Raw genomic sequence first — 16,773 nt, forward strand, 5'->3', positions numbered from 1 at the left:
CTTTTGTAGGCTAGAGGGGAGGTGGGGTAGCTTAGTAGTTAAAGCGTTCGCTCGCCAGGGCGAAGACCCGGGTTCAATTCCCTACATGGGTGTCCCCCGCCATGATATTGCTGGTATATTGCTAAAAGCGGCGTAAAAACATACTCACTCACTCACTCACTCACTCTGTTGGCTAGACTAATCTAGACTAACCAGAGACATGAAACTTGATCACATTCTGAGTGGTGTCGTGTTTACTCACAGTGAGTGAGTATGGACAAGAAAATCGCAAGCGGAGTATTTAACATTGATCATTGAAATACTGTTACATAGTGGCCCGTGAAGATCCGGGGTACAATAGGTCTTCAGCAACCAATGCTTGCCGTGAAAACGACTTGTAAGAGGCGACAAACGGGATCAGGTGGTCAGGTTCGCTGACTTGGTCGAAGCATGTCATCGTATCCCAACTACGTGGATCGATGCTCGTGATGTCAATCACTTGATTGTCTGGTCCAGACTCGATTATTTACAGACCGCTGTCATATAGCTGGAATATTGATGAGTGCAGCGTTAAACAACAGACACAACAAAAAACAAAGTAACATTGAGCTAAAACATAACCACTAAATCACTAACACTATATTCGGGAAATGAGTAATGTAGTTTAACCCATGTACCTATACGTGTAAGTATATATTCTGCTAAATCATGTAGGCGTGGTTTTTCAACCCAACCAGAACACTTACTCCAATTGCACGCGAGGTTTCAGGCCAACAAGCAATACAGGCTTAAAGAGATGACGAAATGTCAGTATGCACCTGCCCATCAAAATAATCGGTCTTTTTAATGACATAATTTTGCATGGAAGATTGCGGCGCATAGATTGCGTCACTATACTATGATAAACGTTGCTTTAAACGACACAGTAGACATAACGAAAAGTTCACAAACAATAGTCATAATATTAAAAGCGATGTACATATATGAATCGGGTCACATGAAAACAATTTGTTTTCTTTTTTAAATGCACACCACCACAATTGCATTTATAATACCTACACATAGTTCACATAATAAATATGACAAACCTTTTATGCATCAAAGGATTATCTTCTCTCCAACACAAAAACATATTACCATATACGCGATGGACCGGTATAAACTAATGTACTTAAGCTACACATTCGGTGTTTACTCTGAAACTACTGGCAACACTGCCAAAGAGACAAACCATTTATCATTGTAGGAGAGGGGGAATGTGTGACCAGTGATTTTTAACAGAATTTTTTGTTCTGTCACTGCTTCAAAGCATATATTTGTTTCTCCAAAACGAGGAGTACAACATTGTTTCTTGCATAATCTGTGTCCAAAAAATACAAAACAAACCAAAAACATCTCCGGATATTCTGGAACAAATATCTTTTTTCAAACAAGTCCCGGGCACCCCAGAATACCAAATGTTTGATCCCTTATAAGATGGTGATCCTTCACTGCCGGCGTCTGTACAGTCATCCCTCTGTCATATTAACATCTTTAATGTGAATCGCTGACATCTCAGCAAAATAAGAAATTTAAAATCTGTACATTGATTTTTTTATAATAAAGACATTATATAGGTCTGCATTAAACAAGCGAGCATTATAGGTTCAATTTACGATTTCCATGTATATATACAAAAAATATATCTATAACTAAGATACCTATATACTCTCTGGCGTTTCATTTTTGAAACTGCAGTCCACCTCCACAAAGAGTGATTACTTTTTAACGAGACTGTAATGGTACATACAAAACTCGCGAACAGAATTATTTCCACTCAAAGTTCACATCAAGTGTTAGGTTAATACATTAGAATACTACGGTTATAACGAACACAAAGGGACCACTGATTTTAGTTCGTAATAACACGTAGTTCGTTTTAAGCATTCATACAACATATATACTGCAAATGGCCGGGACCAAAAAAAGTTCATTATATACGTCAGCTCGTGGTAAGGGTGTTCGTTATATACGAAGTTGCCGTGCTACATGCTTTCAGTGCCAGTCATAAGTTCGTGTGAAGTATTACCCCGTATAGAAACTGCTTGAGTATAGAGAGCGCCATATCTTGTTTAAAGGCTCTTGTTCCGTAAATTCTAATCGACAACCCGATCAAAACACTGAACTCAATCTTTGCCACTTCACTCAATAGATTTGCTAACACAAAAGAGTAAGCGTTTGATGTAGTAATGGTAGCATGGAAATAAACATACTGTGTTTTCAATGTAAAGCTAGGTTACCTGTAGATTTAGATTTAACATTTGAAACCACACACTCAAAGTATGACATAAAACAAAAATTGTTCAGCAAACCCGAATGAGCCACGTACCGAAAGCACTGTAATGCTTCAAGAACATGTTACCTATGTCATGCGACACTGTAAATATCGTCACTGATCTGTTCATGTATGAAAGTGTTTGAACATCTAGTTGTGGGTATTAAATATGAAAGTAGGAAAACAACCATCCGCTAATGTCTGCAACGATAGCTCTATATTAGGACCGGTGTTAAACACAACCGTCAGCTCTATTTGTATACAAAGACAAACCTGTTATAACGTTTAACCTTGCGTGACAAGGGGAATCCCCGAACTATTGACAACTAGGTCAGTAGCACAGCTATGTCGATAGATTCTCATCGACAGACGGGACCCGGCGTTACGTGCGCTCAAAGCTTAAGATATCGATTTGACTTTCCATAGCTAGTCAATAGTAGATCCGTCAAATACAGTGCCTGTAATTGCGATATTGATATATAATCTCTGTTTAGAGGGATACATTTACATGTTTGTATTTTTAATGGAGGTGTTTATTTACAACGATGAGGAAAAGTGGCAATATAAGTTTTACGTACATACCTATATTTGTTTATGAACCAGCTAAGCAAATATGTGTTAGTGTGTACGCGTGTGCGTGACTTTGTGTGTTTGCGTGTGCGTGTTCGTATGCGTATGCGTGTGCGTTTGTCCCTGAGTGCCGATACCTGTTGTGACGATACCTATAAATGATTCATTAAGAGACAAATTCAAAACTAATGCCATTTGATTGCCGCTGATTTCTTCGTCATTAATTCCCAGTAATGATTATGTTTTGTTTCCAGTAAGCATATCGCAGCATGAGGCAGAATACACTATTTTTATACATAGAAACCCCTGCGATTAACCACACAGATATGAAAGTGTTGATGTCGTCCCTTATCTCGTAGGGAATACCTCCAGTTGCTGTTGTCATAAATAACGTGACATGGACTCAACATATAGAAATTTAATTTTCAAATGTATATTTTCTTTTGCTCGGCAGTTGATATCGTGGTAATATGTACATAAATCAGTCTGAAAACATTCTAATTTAAAGTTACCAGAGGAATAAGGATCATACTTGTTTATGCGTTCGTAATTTATAGAAAAAAAACTAAGTAACTTTAATGTCATGGCAACGATTTACACAGTCATACGCTGATGAAGTCCTTGAATGAGCTAAATTACTTAGCATAGGAAGTTTGTTTGTTTCTTTGTTTCTTTGTTTGTTTGTTTGTTGTTTGACGCCGCACTAAGCAATATTCCAGCTACATGACGGCGGTCTGTAAACAATCGAGACTTGACACTCCCGTCATTAATATCATGCATCAACCAAGTCAGCGAGCCTGACCACCCGATCTCGTTAGTCGCCTCTTACGACAAGCATTGGTTGCTGAAGACCAATTCCTCACGGGTCTGGCATGTAAAGAAGATGTGACCTTGTTATATAATTTAAATATGATTACAACTAGATTACTTCTTCTCGAAACAATAACAATGACTTGTGACGGATGATATTCTTTTAAGTTTCAGGTAGGTCCACGAAAATTACAGACATTGGCACGATGTTCAAGGAGTGGGCCTGGACGACCTATCTCAAGACACCCAGACAAAAGTTCCTGTCCAGAAAGCTGAAGATTGAAGAAGTTGATGTCCAGTTGAAGTGGGACAAGGTGAGGATCACATCGTTAAGGCCAGAATTCACGGAAATGGGAACGAATGACCACCGAGTACATGTCTTGTATGACTCCAAATACCAAAACAACACAGACGAAGACCAAGAACAGACATTAAGAACTGAGAAAGAGACGATTTCCACAGACACCACCAAACTTACAAAGGGTTTCTCCAGGGAAATCAACGTTGGCATCGAACTGACACTTCCTCCAGATCTTCCCCAACCTTCCAAAGCGGAGGCCAGTTTTGGACATCGACTGTATCTGGATAACGAGGAAGAAAACACTATTGAAAATAAGGTGAAGTGGTCCGTGGACACAAAGATCACCTCAAGACGTAAGCTGGTGACTGTAGCTGAACTGGCAATAGAGGAAACAAGTTCTAAGTTTGAATTCTCGATGGACGTGAAGCTGAAAGGGACGATCTTAGCTGTGATACATGACGCCCGGGGCCAGAGAAGACATGTCATGACTGTGCAGGGGGATGTGGCTACCGTTTTGAGGGACATGAAAGACAAAGACAGATTCGGTAAACTTTTCAATGTAAATATCAACAACTCTCGGACCGTCACCTGGCCTGTGTCCGTATCTCTTCACCTTAAATACGGTGTATCACAGACGGTCAAGATCTTTCAAAGAACGTACCTGTGAAAAAAGCGTGAGGGTTAATTATGGTCTAGATTATCGGCAAGGGTATGTGGACAATATATTCGGGCTTGAGTCCTCATATGGGAGTTATTCATGAAGCCTATTCTTCGTGCCGCCCATTGAGAATGCTGATTAATGCATCGTCCATCTCCATGCTATAGTACCAATATCAAGCTTCGGCTGTCACAGTCAGTAGATACAGACATTATCAATCAATCAATAAGACCTTGGGCCGGCATACAGACATTAGGAATATATCGTGCCTTATCCCAGACATTTTCGGTCAATTCAATCCTAGAGCATCACATCGTCAGCACTTCACGGGATTGTACATATCACCTGTTTTGAAGTATTGTATATTTATCCAGCATATCAGACCACGATTTAGTTCCAGCGAGAGGGAAAACATCACCATCACACAAACAGTCACCCATGAATGTAAAATGACCCATCTTCCAATACAGAATAGAGCTTTGTGTTCTGAAACATTCGGAAACGTTCCATTGATTGTGAACAGTGTTTCGGTGTAGATTGTCAGCGGGCTTTCATAAAGCAAATAAAAATGGTGCTCGAATTTACATTGATTATATTCGTGATTATATTATCAGTGAATTAGTGCCTATGCCTATAGTGGTTGCTGTTCAACAGTTTCGTTATAATGAGTGAGTGAGTGAGTGAGTGAGTGTGTATGGTTTTACGCCACATTTAGCCACATTTAGCAATATCCCCGAAGCGGGATAGAAAAAGGGTTTCACACATTGTACCCATGTCGGGAATCGAACCCGGGTCTTCGGCTTGACGAGCGAACGCTTTAACCACTAGGCTACCCGCCCTCCCCTCGTTATAATGAAGAAGTCAATACTGATTTATTTAAGTGCAATAAATGTACACCATAATACAACTGAAGATACCATTCCCTTTCAATTTGTGCATTATACACGGAAAACAGAACTTCGGCTTTCATCCCTAGTTATTATTAAATGTATCCATCACGAACGAAAATCAATCAACTATTAGTCTAATAATGTGAAGCAGATGCAAATTATTGCCATGTATTTAAAAGGAAACCTGCCTGCTTAATGTAACATAAATATTCTATTGATTTTGCATAAGAAGTGCCCCATCTGTCCCTTTGCCAAAGCTTCGTTTTATACGCTTATCTTTACGCTAACACCTGGTATCATCACTATTTGATAGTGATTCCTAATAAATATGATATAACTGATATTGGTCAATCGACTCTGTTTTTAGCAGGGATTTCTATTGAATAGGAACAGGGTTTTGTCGCTTTTATGTATGCATTGTAGTCTTTGTCATGTGGCCTTTGATACGGAATAAACGTCTTCATCATCATCATCGTCTTCTTCTTCTTCTTCTTCTGTAGGCTAGAGGGGCGGTGGGGTAGCCTAGTGGTTAAAGCTTTCGCTCGCCAGGCCGAAGACCCGGGTTTGATTCCCTACATGGGTACAATGTGTGAAGCCCATTTTCTGGTGTCCCCGCCTTGATATTGCTGGAATATTGCTAAAAGCGGCGTAAAACCATACTCACTCTGTTTGCTAGACTCTTCTAGACTAACCAGAGACATGAAACTTGATCACGTTCTGAGTGGAGTCGAGTTTACTCACAGAACACTGTGGAGGTCACTAATAGTTGTTACCGCAAGCATTTCGTCTGGAAACCGCACAATATCTGTACACACAACTGATTACAAGTAGAATATGTTTAGGAAATGGGCCGACCCCTCAACATTCATTTAAGAAAATAAAGACAACAACGCATATGGGTATTCAGCCCCCGGGGGCGTCTTCAACGACCTGCATGAAATCTTACGATCAGTGACCGGATTTTCAGATGGCTGCATATCATTTAATAGACAGTCAAGATATATCTCATAATATGTTTAACTTCATGCCCAGTTTTATGATCCATTTTTATCAGTTTTTAAGCCTTTTTAATGTTTATATTTTTTATTAATACATTGAAGCCAATTAATAAGTGTTTGAGTGAGTGAGTGAATATGGTTTTACGCCGCTTTTAGCAATATACCAGCAATATCACGGCGGGGGACACCAGAAATGGGCTTCACACATTGTACCCATGTCGGGAATCGAACCCGGGTCTTCAGCGTGACGAGCGAACGCTTTAACCACTAGGCTACCCGACCGCCCCAATTAGTGTTTGAAATGTCAGACATCTCAGCGTTTGGTTATCTTATATGAACATACTTACTGCTTCGGATTGAAACGATGATGATAATGATGCTTTTTGTCATTTATTTATACTTGCAACTATGGTGAAAACAGCAATACAAATGCAGCCAAGTTCATACTAGTCATTCTACTGATCCAAACCGGTCTCCCCGATCATGTTTCTAGGTTTGTCAGCACCATTCCCGTTGTCTTGGGTATCACCTGTTTTATGGCAGTGTATTTTATTGTTAAACAATGATTTTAACTGTGTTACATTGTTTCTGTTGAGATTCAGTAGACGCTCATTGTATTGTGTTTGGACAGTGATTAGTTGGCAGGAATGTAGTACTGTATAATGTAAGCAGTTGTCAGGAAGTTAATATATTTAGATGCTGGTGTCATGTGTAAACATCCGGAATACTGTCGATTGTGATAGAGAGTTATAGAAACATATGGAATATTCTATGTTGTGATGGGGGGCATGGGTGGGCCAGTCGTCTAAGGCGCCGCTGTGCATACTTGCGTCCCTTCGGTATGCAAACAACCTATTATCGAGGGTTCGAATCCAACGTTCGCAAATACTTTCTGGATTGACATCACCATACACATACTCTTGGGTTTCACGAAAGTGACAAACGGCTTTACAGCCTCATGACATGCCATGGTCTAAATGAAATATTCTTTAAAAAGGAGTTAAACTCAATTCACTCACTCTCTTCTGATGATGTCATGTGAGTGAGTGCTATACATCTTCCCGAGGCAAGAGCGTTAACTGACTTTAAAAGTCCAGTTTCCACCCTTGCCGAACAAGGCTGGAATTCCTGGGCTCGATCGTAGCGCCACCAGCGGTTATTACGAGTTATGTCCCTTCTAAGCCTCTCCTATGGACCAGATTCCACTTCTCGTATCACTTGCATTTATGGCGCCACCCAGTCAGGACGATCTGATCGATATTCAAGATCTATATTGCGATAAAACGGTCTTACATCGCGAAGTGCATCAAATCACGGTGCACATTCTTTCCAAATCCTGCAAGCGACCGAAATCTGCACGACAGATTACGAACCGGATTTCAATTTTGTTGCGCGGTTTTGATTGGATTATGCATAGACTCGTTAGTCCAGCCAAAATGTAACTCCATAATACCAGCCTAGTTCGGCAAGGGTGGAAACTGGACTTTTATAGTCAGTTTACTCTCTTGCCTCGTGAAGATGGTGCTTTCTGGACTGAGGAGGATCTCGAGTTAGGTAAGCAGGCTGTGGAGATTTCACATGAACTTTCAAGGATGTTTTCCTGTATTGCTCTAGATGACCTTAAGGTCACGTTGCCATACTAGAAAATCGTTTAGAATCAAAGCTGTTTCTGCTACGCCTGAGGGCCACTCGTTCCTCTCAACAATACTATCAAAAATGTTTTAAGGTGAGTCGAGGTGAAATGGGGTTTCGCGCTCAGTATTTTAGCATTTTTATAGCAAGGTTCTACACGTGTGTGTGGCTGTTTGTACCAGTCCGGACTATTGCCTACTTTACAGTGCCAACCAACCGAGATACCATGCCGCAGTATAACATTCAGGCACAATATACTGACTCCGAGCCGACCAGTGCTTCTTTTAGCCCCTTTGTGTCGAGCGCAAGGCAGGGTAACAACAAGTACCATCTTTGAACGTCTTTTTTTATAAGGGACGGGAACGAACCACAGACTTTTCACTCCCCGGGCAGACGTTCTATCCACTACACCACGGAGCCGGTCATATATCTATATATATATACCTGTGTATATATATATATATATATATATATACACACACACACGCTTTAATGTACACAAAAGACATGAAGATAAGAAATAGAAAATGTTTACATTTATTTCAAATGATAACGACACTGTTCGTGCATTTACAATAACGGTAAATGCATAAGGTGAAGCAGACATAAACTATCACAAGCAATATTGTTAAAAAGCGATGTACATATATCAATAGGGTCGGATGAAAACAATGGACACCAGCACAATTGCAATAATGATACATCCACATAGTTCACATAGTAAATATGACAAAGGATCATCTTCTCTCCAATACAAAAACATATAATGACACTATTCGTGTATTTACAATAACGATGCATGCATAAGGCGGAGAAGATATAAACGCTCAAACCACAGTCATAATATTAAAAGTGACATGTATGAACGGGGTCAGATATAAAACAATAAATTGTTTTAATAGTGCTGACATGTTCACATAATGAATATGACAATTGTACTCTGCATCAAAGGAGCATCTTCTCCCGAATACAAAAATTACCATAAAAGGTCATTTTATATTGCGCATATTTCCCCACCGCACAGGGGCATGGGGCATGTTCACTTGGTCAGTGTGTACGCAACAATCATACTCAGCTCCCTGGGGAGTATACAACCCATGTTCCCTGTTAGGCGCTAGGTTAACAAACTACATTTGCCATCTCATCCTACCGGGTACAAATTCACTGCTGTTACATGTGCTACAGCGTAGGAAAGGCCCGAAGCCCTAGAAACTCTCAGGAGCCAAACTGCCGTAACGCGTTCACCCATAAAAGGACTCTCCGCGACCTGATTTGTGACCTGTGCGCTGTGCACAGGACCACGTGCCTGATAATCTTCCCATATATACGAGGTACTGGCCCATTCACATTCAGTGTTAGTTTGGAAACTTCTGGCAAGACCGACTGTGTAAAATTGTCAAGGATAGTGGATGGGTGACCTGGGATTTTTATCCGAGACAGAATATGTTCTTTCCGTCAGTGCTTCAAGACATATATTTTTTATCCACAAAACGAGGAGCACAACATATTTTTTCTTGTATAACCTGAGGCCGAAAAAAACATTCGTTTTTTTTCTGGAAGAAGTACTTTTTACAACAACAAAAATCCCAGGTACCCCCGGAGTGAAATGTTCGGTTCCTGATAAGACCGTTGTCATCCTTCACTGCCGACGTCTGTACAGTACATCAGCAATGTAATAAACATCTCCTGATACCACCAGACCAATAACAGCAAAAGCACTACGTTCTAACTCCCCCAATCGTGTTAATAACAATAAAATGAATCTATGACAACATCTCAGCTGAATGATAAGAAATTTTAAGACATGTAAATTCATTTTAGAAAACAAAGACCGCCGTCATTTAGCTGGAATATAGCTGAGTGCGGCGTTAAATAACAAACAAACTAGATAATACTGATAATACGAAATATAAACTCACGTGGGATTGGTTGTGAAGTACGGATGTGATTCAGGTGTACACATTAATTAATATGATACCCAGACACTCTAATACCAGTATCTAAAACAGTGGCTGGTATGAATCAGGAATACAAACAGAATAACAGCAAAATGGTTATATTAACTGTTAGGTAAATATCACGAATGCTAGCAACATGCTGGTAACAATGTCTCATATTTATGTCATTATTGATGTAGATATTACCTCTGGACCAATAACAGCAATCACACATCCTCCAAGTGAATCCCTGGGTATATATTGGATCTTGGGGTGATTTGGTTTCTTGCTTCATCAGTCCTTTGTCCATAGGAAACCTTCACCCTCTGGGACACGCCATACCTGAATGTGACGGTGCCCTCTAGTGGCAGTTGAACAGTGCGGTTGTCCATGTCAAACCTACAATCCCCCATCCTACCTTCATTTCTGTCATTAACGTCATTAAGAATTGTTGCCACATCGTTTTCAACCACCTGCACAACTTTCTCCATATTTCTCCTGTCCCGAATGACAGCAACCACCCTTCCCTTCAATTTGATGGCACTGGCGAATTCATAAGTTGCGCTTGTCTCCTCCACCTCCAGCTGGGCTATCGTCAGTTTCCCACTCTTGGACGATATCGTTGTGTCCACAGACCAAGCCTTCTTCCTGCTGACAACGCTGTTTTCATCAGTTCCCACGTGAATGCTGTTTCCGAAACTAGCAGTCGCCATCTGTTTCTTTCTCGCATTCGGGGATTCCTCTCCAGCATTCATTCGTGACATTTCTTCCGGGAGGTCCATTTCAATCCCAGTATTCGCGTGCTTACTGTAGCCTTTGGTCAGCTTGATGCTAGCGGTGGATATTGTGTCCTGTTCCGTTTTGAAACTGTGTGTCTGGTCATTTTCGGTCGCATTGTCGTATTCCGATTCAATGACCACTTTGGTGCCAGACTGTTTATCCGGCTGCATCTTATATTCAGTTTCCAGGACCGTCGTCTTCACGTTTTCCCACTTTATCTCAATGTCTGCGTATTTAATTTTCAGTTTGGGTCTAAACAGCTTTGCGAAAAAGCCTGTACTGGTGTTCAAGTAATAAGTCCAAGCCCATACTCTGAAAACTTCCAATAGATCAACGATTTTGGGATTCATGATGGTGGTGTATCCAGACTGTCGTACCGCTCCTCTCTCAACCTCAAAGTGAGCCGGCATTTGCTGCTCTCTGCCTTTTATACTGTTGTTTTGGAAACAGAGAGAGGGGAATCACCTTTTGAAATTCCCATGGTATCTTTTTTTAGCTCATACGTAATTTCGGTTTTCCCGGCTAAATGGCGGGATTGGTTCGTGTAGCCAATGGCAGAATAGTCTGGAGGAAAAATCAATAGTTAATCACTTGCAAATGTAGGAGTTCAAAATAGTGTTGTTTTCCCTTCCCATGCACCCGCCCACCCCACACGACATATCCCCAACTTCATTTAAGTCAGCAATTCGAAAATGTACCTCCATTCCTCTCTCTTTTAAACATGGAGCGCTCCAGAAGCGCGTTTCTATTCAAAGAAAAGCTGCACGTGACAAGAGATGTCGATCATGTCTATTTATAACTCTTGGTTTTTCCATTATCGCGACGTTCTCTAAATAGAACATGATCAATTCTTCGCAAAGCGACGACAAGCATAATCTGTATTGCATCAGTGATCATTTACTATTTACAGAGAAACGTACCAGGTAAAATATTTTTCACATAATATTACTAAGTTTACATTAATACTATTTTTTCATTGATTGTGTAACGCTTCTTTGTGCTTTCTACTCCGTTATATAAGCTGACACGCCGCGATATACAACTGCTACTGCTGATACTCTGCTCCTTTGGAGTGAGTGAGTGAGTGAGTTGGGTTTAACGCCGCTTTCAACAGTATTCCAGTTATATCACGGCGTGTCAGCTTGATGTGGGAGAAAAGACAATCATAGGTTTCTGGCTGGCTCAAGGGACGCAACTCTGCACAGCGAATCGCGGCGCCTTAGACAACTGGGTCGCCCGTGCCTCCTAATATATGAAGTAAATATAGGCCATTTTGGTCAGACAATTCACAGTTGAAAATTTAATATTTACATGTAACAATATTACAGCGTGTTGTGTAACACAGTAATAAACAATATTCATATCCTATCCAATCTGCTAAGACCCATGAAGATCCGGGGTAGAATAGGTCTTCAGCAACCCATGCTTGCCGTAAAAGGCGACTATACTTGTCGTAAGAGGCGGGATCGACTCACTGACTTGGTTGATGCATGTCATCATATCCAAATTGCGGGGCGGGGGTAGCCTAGTGGTTATATTGCTGGAATATTAATAAAAGCGGCGTAAAACCTCACTCACTCATATCCCAATTGCGTTGATCGATGTTCATGATGTCAATCACTGGATTGTTTGGTCTAGACTCGATTATTTACAGACCGCCGTCATATAGCTGGAGTATTGCTGAGTGCGTCGTTAAACAACAACCACACAAACAATAAACTATATGCTTATCTTATCTGTATGTATGTATGCATATATTTTGACATGGAAGGGGGGTAGCAAATGTTATACACATGTAGTGGAATTACCCATTGAAATATATAGAGTGATCTGCACGCTGTGCCTGAGCTCACCAAAAGGCAGTTGAGTACAGCGACCTCTCGAAAAACCGACTGCGCATGTCACATATCTAATTTTAGTCCCGGGTCTTCCCCATGTTATGTTTACTCTACATAGACACACGTCTCCAGCTATTCCTGATACTGACAGCGATACAAATTATTACAGCATTAGATAAGTTCAACGAAGGCGGTTTCACCAGAAAGGTAGGCTTTCAAGGTAAAATAATCCACGTCATCATATCATAAATGATATTCGTATGTACTCAACACAAAAGTAATTATGATTCCGTTCTGTTTAGCCAAGTGGTGGATTTTCAGAAGCACATAACGCTATTTAGACTGTTTGGTTTTTTTATTAATGGGGTTTGGGATGTTTTGGGGGCGTAGTGACTCCGTGAGTGACACAAAAACGTTTAAGTAATTTCATTGAACATAAAATAAATTTATTGTGTCGTCGAATCATAGGTTTTGTGACGGCCATCTTTATCGCGAGTACTCTCGCTATTACGAGGGTTGTGGCGTCACACATACGTTGTAAATACTCAGATTTTGGCTTGCTTTTTAGATAAAGTTGTCTTTTACAAGTGAGTGAGATGTTTTACAGTTGTTCTTGTGATTAGCGAGAAAACACATAACACGGGGATATATAAATTATTTTATATAATTACCGATTATATTCGTCAACCTCTGTATAACCTTGTAGATACACAGTTTGTTTTATCAATAACGCCTTGCGGTGGAAAACCTTTACAAGCAGCACGCTATGGTGACAAAGGCAACCCCCACCCTCCATGTTACTCCCTAAATAGAGCCCCGACAACAGCTGACGACTTGACCATTATTATACACGTAGCTTGTGGGTTACATGTTTACCGCATTGATATCCCTGCTGTCCCTATTCTCTACATTCGCTTCGCCCAGTTGTGAAAGTATCGGAATATAATATCCCTACTTTCCCTTCGTCCAATAACGAAGGTATCGGAATATAATATCAAAAGTAAACCCTACTTAGCAGCATTCTATCAGTGTGATTACAGTTGTGAATAATGTGTTATTTTCACGTTATTGTTGTCATGTAAAGTGTTTTAATTGAGTGATTTTAAGATTATGCCCAGATACTTAAAAAGAAAAATTGTAGGACAAAGTGTGCGCGTCATGATGATCCGTCATTGTCATTGCCAATAAAACATTTTTTTTATTTTTATCATTTTGTTTCGCGTCATATTATGCATACTCCATAAAATGACATGTTTGACAACTGACATAATATAAGAGACGAGTTCTATGTGTTCCCAGTTGTGGTTTATTTATTTTATTTTTATTTTTTAAATTTTAGTTGTTATTATTGTTATTATTATTATTATTATTATTATTATTATTATTATTATTTATTTCATTTTTCTGTTATTTTTTATCATGAGAAAAATGTGTCCCGAGATTTTTATGCAGTTGTGTTTACTTTCAGGATGGGAACATGCTGTAGTACAGCCGGTGTGGAACAAAATTACCTGCATATCCCTATGTCGTCAGGGGTGAGTTTACCGTGGTCTGATTGATGTTTGACGATAGTCGTGTATACCAAAGACACGGATCTACGGAGGGGGTTCAGGGTTGCGCACCACCTACCCCCTTTTTGAAGCACACTGATCATTTTGTCTTCAGCAACCCATGGTTGTCATAAGATGCGACAATGCTTGTCGTAAGAGGCGACTAACGGCACCGGGTGGTCAGGCTCCTTAACTTGGTTGGTACACGTGATTGTATCCCAGTTGCCGTATATCGATGCTCATGATGTCAATCACTGGATTGTGTGGTCCAGCTTCGATAATTTTCAAACCGCCGTCATATAGCAGGAATAGTGCGGTGGTTAACAACAAACAAATATGTGACGTATAAAAAATATAACCAGATCATTTCCTGACATGTCATAAACAAAAATAACAAGTAATTGACTCATTTTTTCCTGACAAAGGCAAATTGTTTCCCGAATTATGTACAAGCATTATATACTCCAAGTGAATTCTCCCCGCTTCCTTTTTCAATAAGGTGTATCCAGCTTGTAAAGAATAAATACCGGCAGGTTGTCACGACTTGAAGTGTAATATAGTTTCGACAACATCATAATTCAGTAAAACAGTAGCTATAAATATGGTTCAGTATATGTCTAGTGGACTCATTTCATTTCTTTCTAAATGTCGACCAATATATATTGGAAGGGAGTGGGGAGGGGGATGTGATTTTTGTTCTAGAGGGGGTATTTGTTCATTCACTTCAAAACACGCAATTCATTCAAGGGCCTTAACTTATTTGTTTTGTAGTTTTATTTCGACCGCCTTCCAGCGTTTTTAAGAAATACCATTCGTAAACCAACTAACATAACATTTTCGGTTTTTTCATTGGTAGGCCTTAAAATGGAATAGAAGACCAACTTCATGCCATTTAATCTTCACCCATGGCAGTGCAGCAGCCTAGTGGTTTAAGCGTTCGCTCGTCACACCGAAAGTCGATGTTTGATTCTTCACATGCGTACACAAAGCAATGCCTGGCGTTCCCGGCCGCGATAGTGCTGATATATTGCTAAAAGCGGCGTAAAACAGTAATCACACATCTTCTTTTAGGTCCAAGGAAAGGACAGCGGAGCGGTGACGGATCTGGAGACGCTGTTCAAGTCCTGGGCTTGGGAAAACTACTTGAGAAGTGCAACAGGGAAGAAACTCAAATTTCGAGAAGCTCAGATACAGCTTGTCTGGGATCATGTCAAGTTCAAGTCGGAGAAGCCGGTGTATACACAGATTGACACCCCCACCCCCGGGGTCAGCCAGGGCGTTCCCAACACCGAGACCCAGGCAGTCTTCACATCAAGGTACCAGAACGACACAGGAGTGTCACAGACGCATGCCTTCAGGTGAGAGTGATCACAAGATGGTCAGGTGTAATGGCTAGTCTTTGTATTCAGCATTGACCTTAATGTGGCCGTACATGAGCCAATGCACACCCCACAGGTCAAAAGTCAGGTTAAGTTAAGCAACGGAAGTTAGGTGGATGGGTGACAGCGTTCGCCAGCGTGACTGAGTTTTTGGGGTTCGGTCCTTTCCCATACTGAAGCAGATTAGCACATGTGGTGTCTCCTTAGGCAAATGACTTTGTTTGAAATATGCCTCTGTTCATCCAGCACTGAAAATGGCTACCCGGTAGGATGAGATGGTAATGTGACAGTTAACCTACAGCCTGGTCCTGGGTTTCTCTAAAGTGGTAAAAGTTTAAGATCTGCATCAGCTCGGGTCGTCCAACATTTAGCTGACTAACTGAAGTACTTCCAAAAGCGCCGCTATACTCAAGGCCCACCTCACTCACTCACTCACTCACTCACTCACTCACTCACTCTCTCTACAGAGCCGAGAAGACTACAAGTGCTACTATAACAACAGCCGTAACTATAGGGTTCGCAAAGGAAGGCAGCTTCGGTCTAGAATTGTCTCTGCCCGCTGAAGTCGCCAAAGCAACGATTGGTTTTGGTCTCAACTACACCGTGGAAACTGCCGAGGAGAATACCATCGAAAAGTCCATGACGTGGTCCACAGACACAACGGTGACGTCAGAACCTAACTCCGTCACTCTGGCAGAGCTTGAGATTGAGGAACAAACCTCGAACTGGACATTCGAGGTCAAGGTCATGATCAAAGGACGGATAACTGCAATTATCAAGGGTACCAAGGGTATAACATCTGTTGCCATGACGATTGATGGGGATGTCGCAACTATACTTGCAGATCGACGAGAACGAGCTGCAACATCTTTGCCCACAAATGTTGAAATAAAACATGGCAAGGTCATGTGGCCTGTGATGGGGAAATGTGACTTCCGGTTTGGCGTGTCCCAGAGAGTGAAAGTCTCGCCTGGAAAACAAATAGATAAAAAAAGGTAATGATTTTCAGAAACTGAATAGATTGAAACCGTCACACAAGTGTTTAATTCTATGAAGTTTATAGAGTGATACTGTCACATCATTGATTGTAGCTAGTAATGGGCTATAGTAGCTTTAGACAAACTTATAACCTAACAA

At 40.8% G+C, this 16,773-nt stretch overlaps 3 protein-coding genes across 5 annotated transcripts in view; 2 read left to right on the plus strand and 1 right to left on the minus strand.

The window, feature by feature from the left end:
• Positions 1–775: 775 nt before the first annotated feature.
• LOC139462701 (uncharacterized) lies at positions 776–5,188 on the plus strand. Its single transcript, XM_071244529.1, has 2 exons — positions 776–785; positions 3,848–5,188. The coding sequence occupies exons 1-2, from the start codon at positions 776–778 to the stop codon at positions 4,639–4,641; spliced, it is 804 nt and encodes a 267-aa protein (XP_071100630.1). The 3' UTR covers positions 4,642–5,188.
• Positions 5,189–8,822: 3,634 nt separating this feature from the next.
• On the minus strand, positions 8,823–11,376 carry LOC139461797 (uncharacterized). The gene has a single exon (XM_071243267.1). The coding sequence runs from the start codon at positions 11,277–11,279 to the stop codon at positions 10,317–10,319; it is 963 nt and encodes a 320-aa protein (XP_071099368.1). The 5' UTR covers positions 11,280–11,376; the 3' UTR covers positions 8,823–10,316.
• A 333-nt stretch (positions 11,377–11,709) lies between these two features.
• The window catches only part of LOC139461798 (uncharacterized), a 5,816-nt gene continuing 752 nt past the window's right edge, over positions 11,710–16,773 (plus strand). The window contains exons 1-4 of one of the 3 annotated variants that reach the window (XM_071243268.1): positions 11,710–11,792; positions 14,176–14,242; positions 15,329–15,615; positions 16,104–16,773. The exon at positions 16,104–16,773 is cut by the window's right edge and continues 752 nt beyond it. In XM_071243268.1, the coding sequence (XP_071099369.1) occupies positions 11,710–11,792; positions 14,176–14,242; positions 15,329–15,615; positions 16,104–16,635 (969 nt within the window). In that variant the 3' untranslated portion in view covers positions 16,636–16,773. Of the gene's footprint in view, positions 11,793–12,830; positions 12,928–14,175; positions 14,243–15,328; positions 15,616–16,103 lie in introns of those variants that run through there. The other 2 variants (XM_071243270.1, XM_071243269.1) reach the window with 2 other exon arrangements.

The sequence above is a fragment of the Haliotis cracherodii genome, unplaced genomic scaffold (genome assembly GCF_022045235.1).
Source record: "Haliotis cracherodii isolate W230 unplaced genomic scaffold, xgHalCrac1.p SCAF_15, whole genome shotgun sequence".
Taxonomy (NCBI): Eukaryota; Metazoa; Mollusca; class Gastropoda; order Lepetellida; family Haliotidae; genus Haliotis; species Haliotis cracherodii.

Coding starts and splice junctions, on each gene's coding strand:
- LOC139461797 (XM_071243267.1), bottom strand. CDS start 11,279: ATGCCGGCTCACTTTGAGGTTGAGAGAGGAGCGGTACGACAGTCTGGA.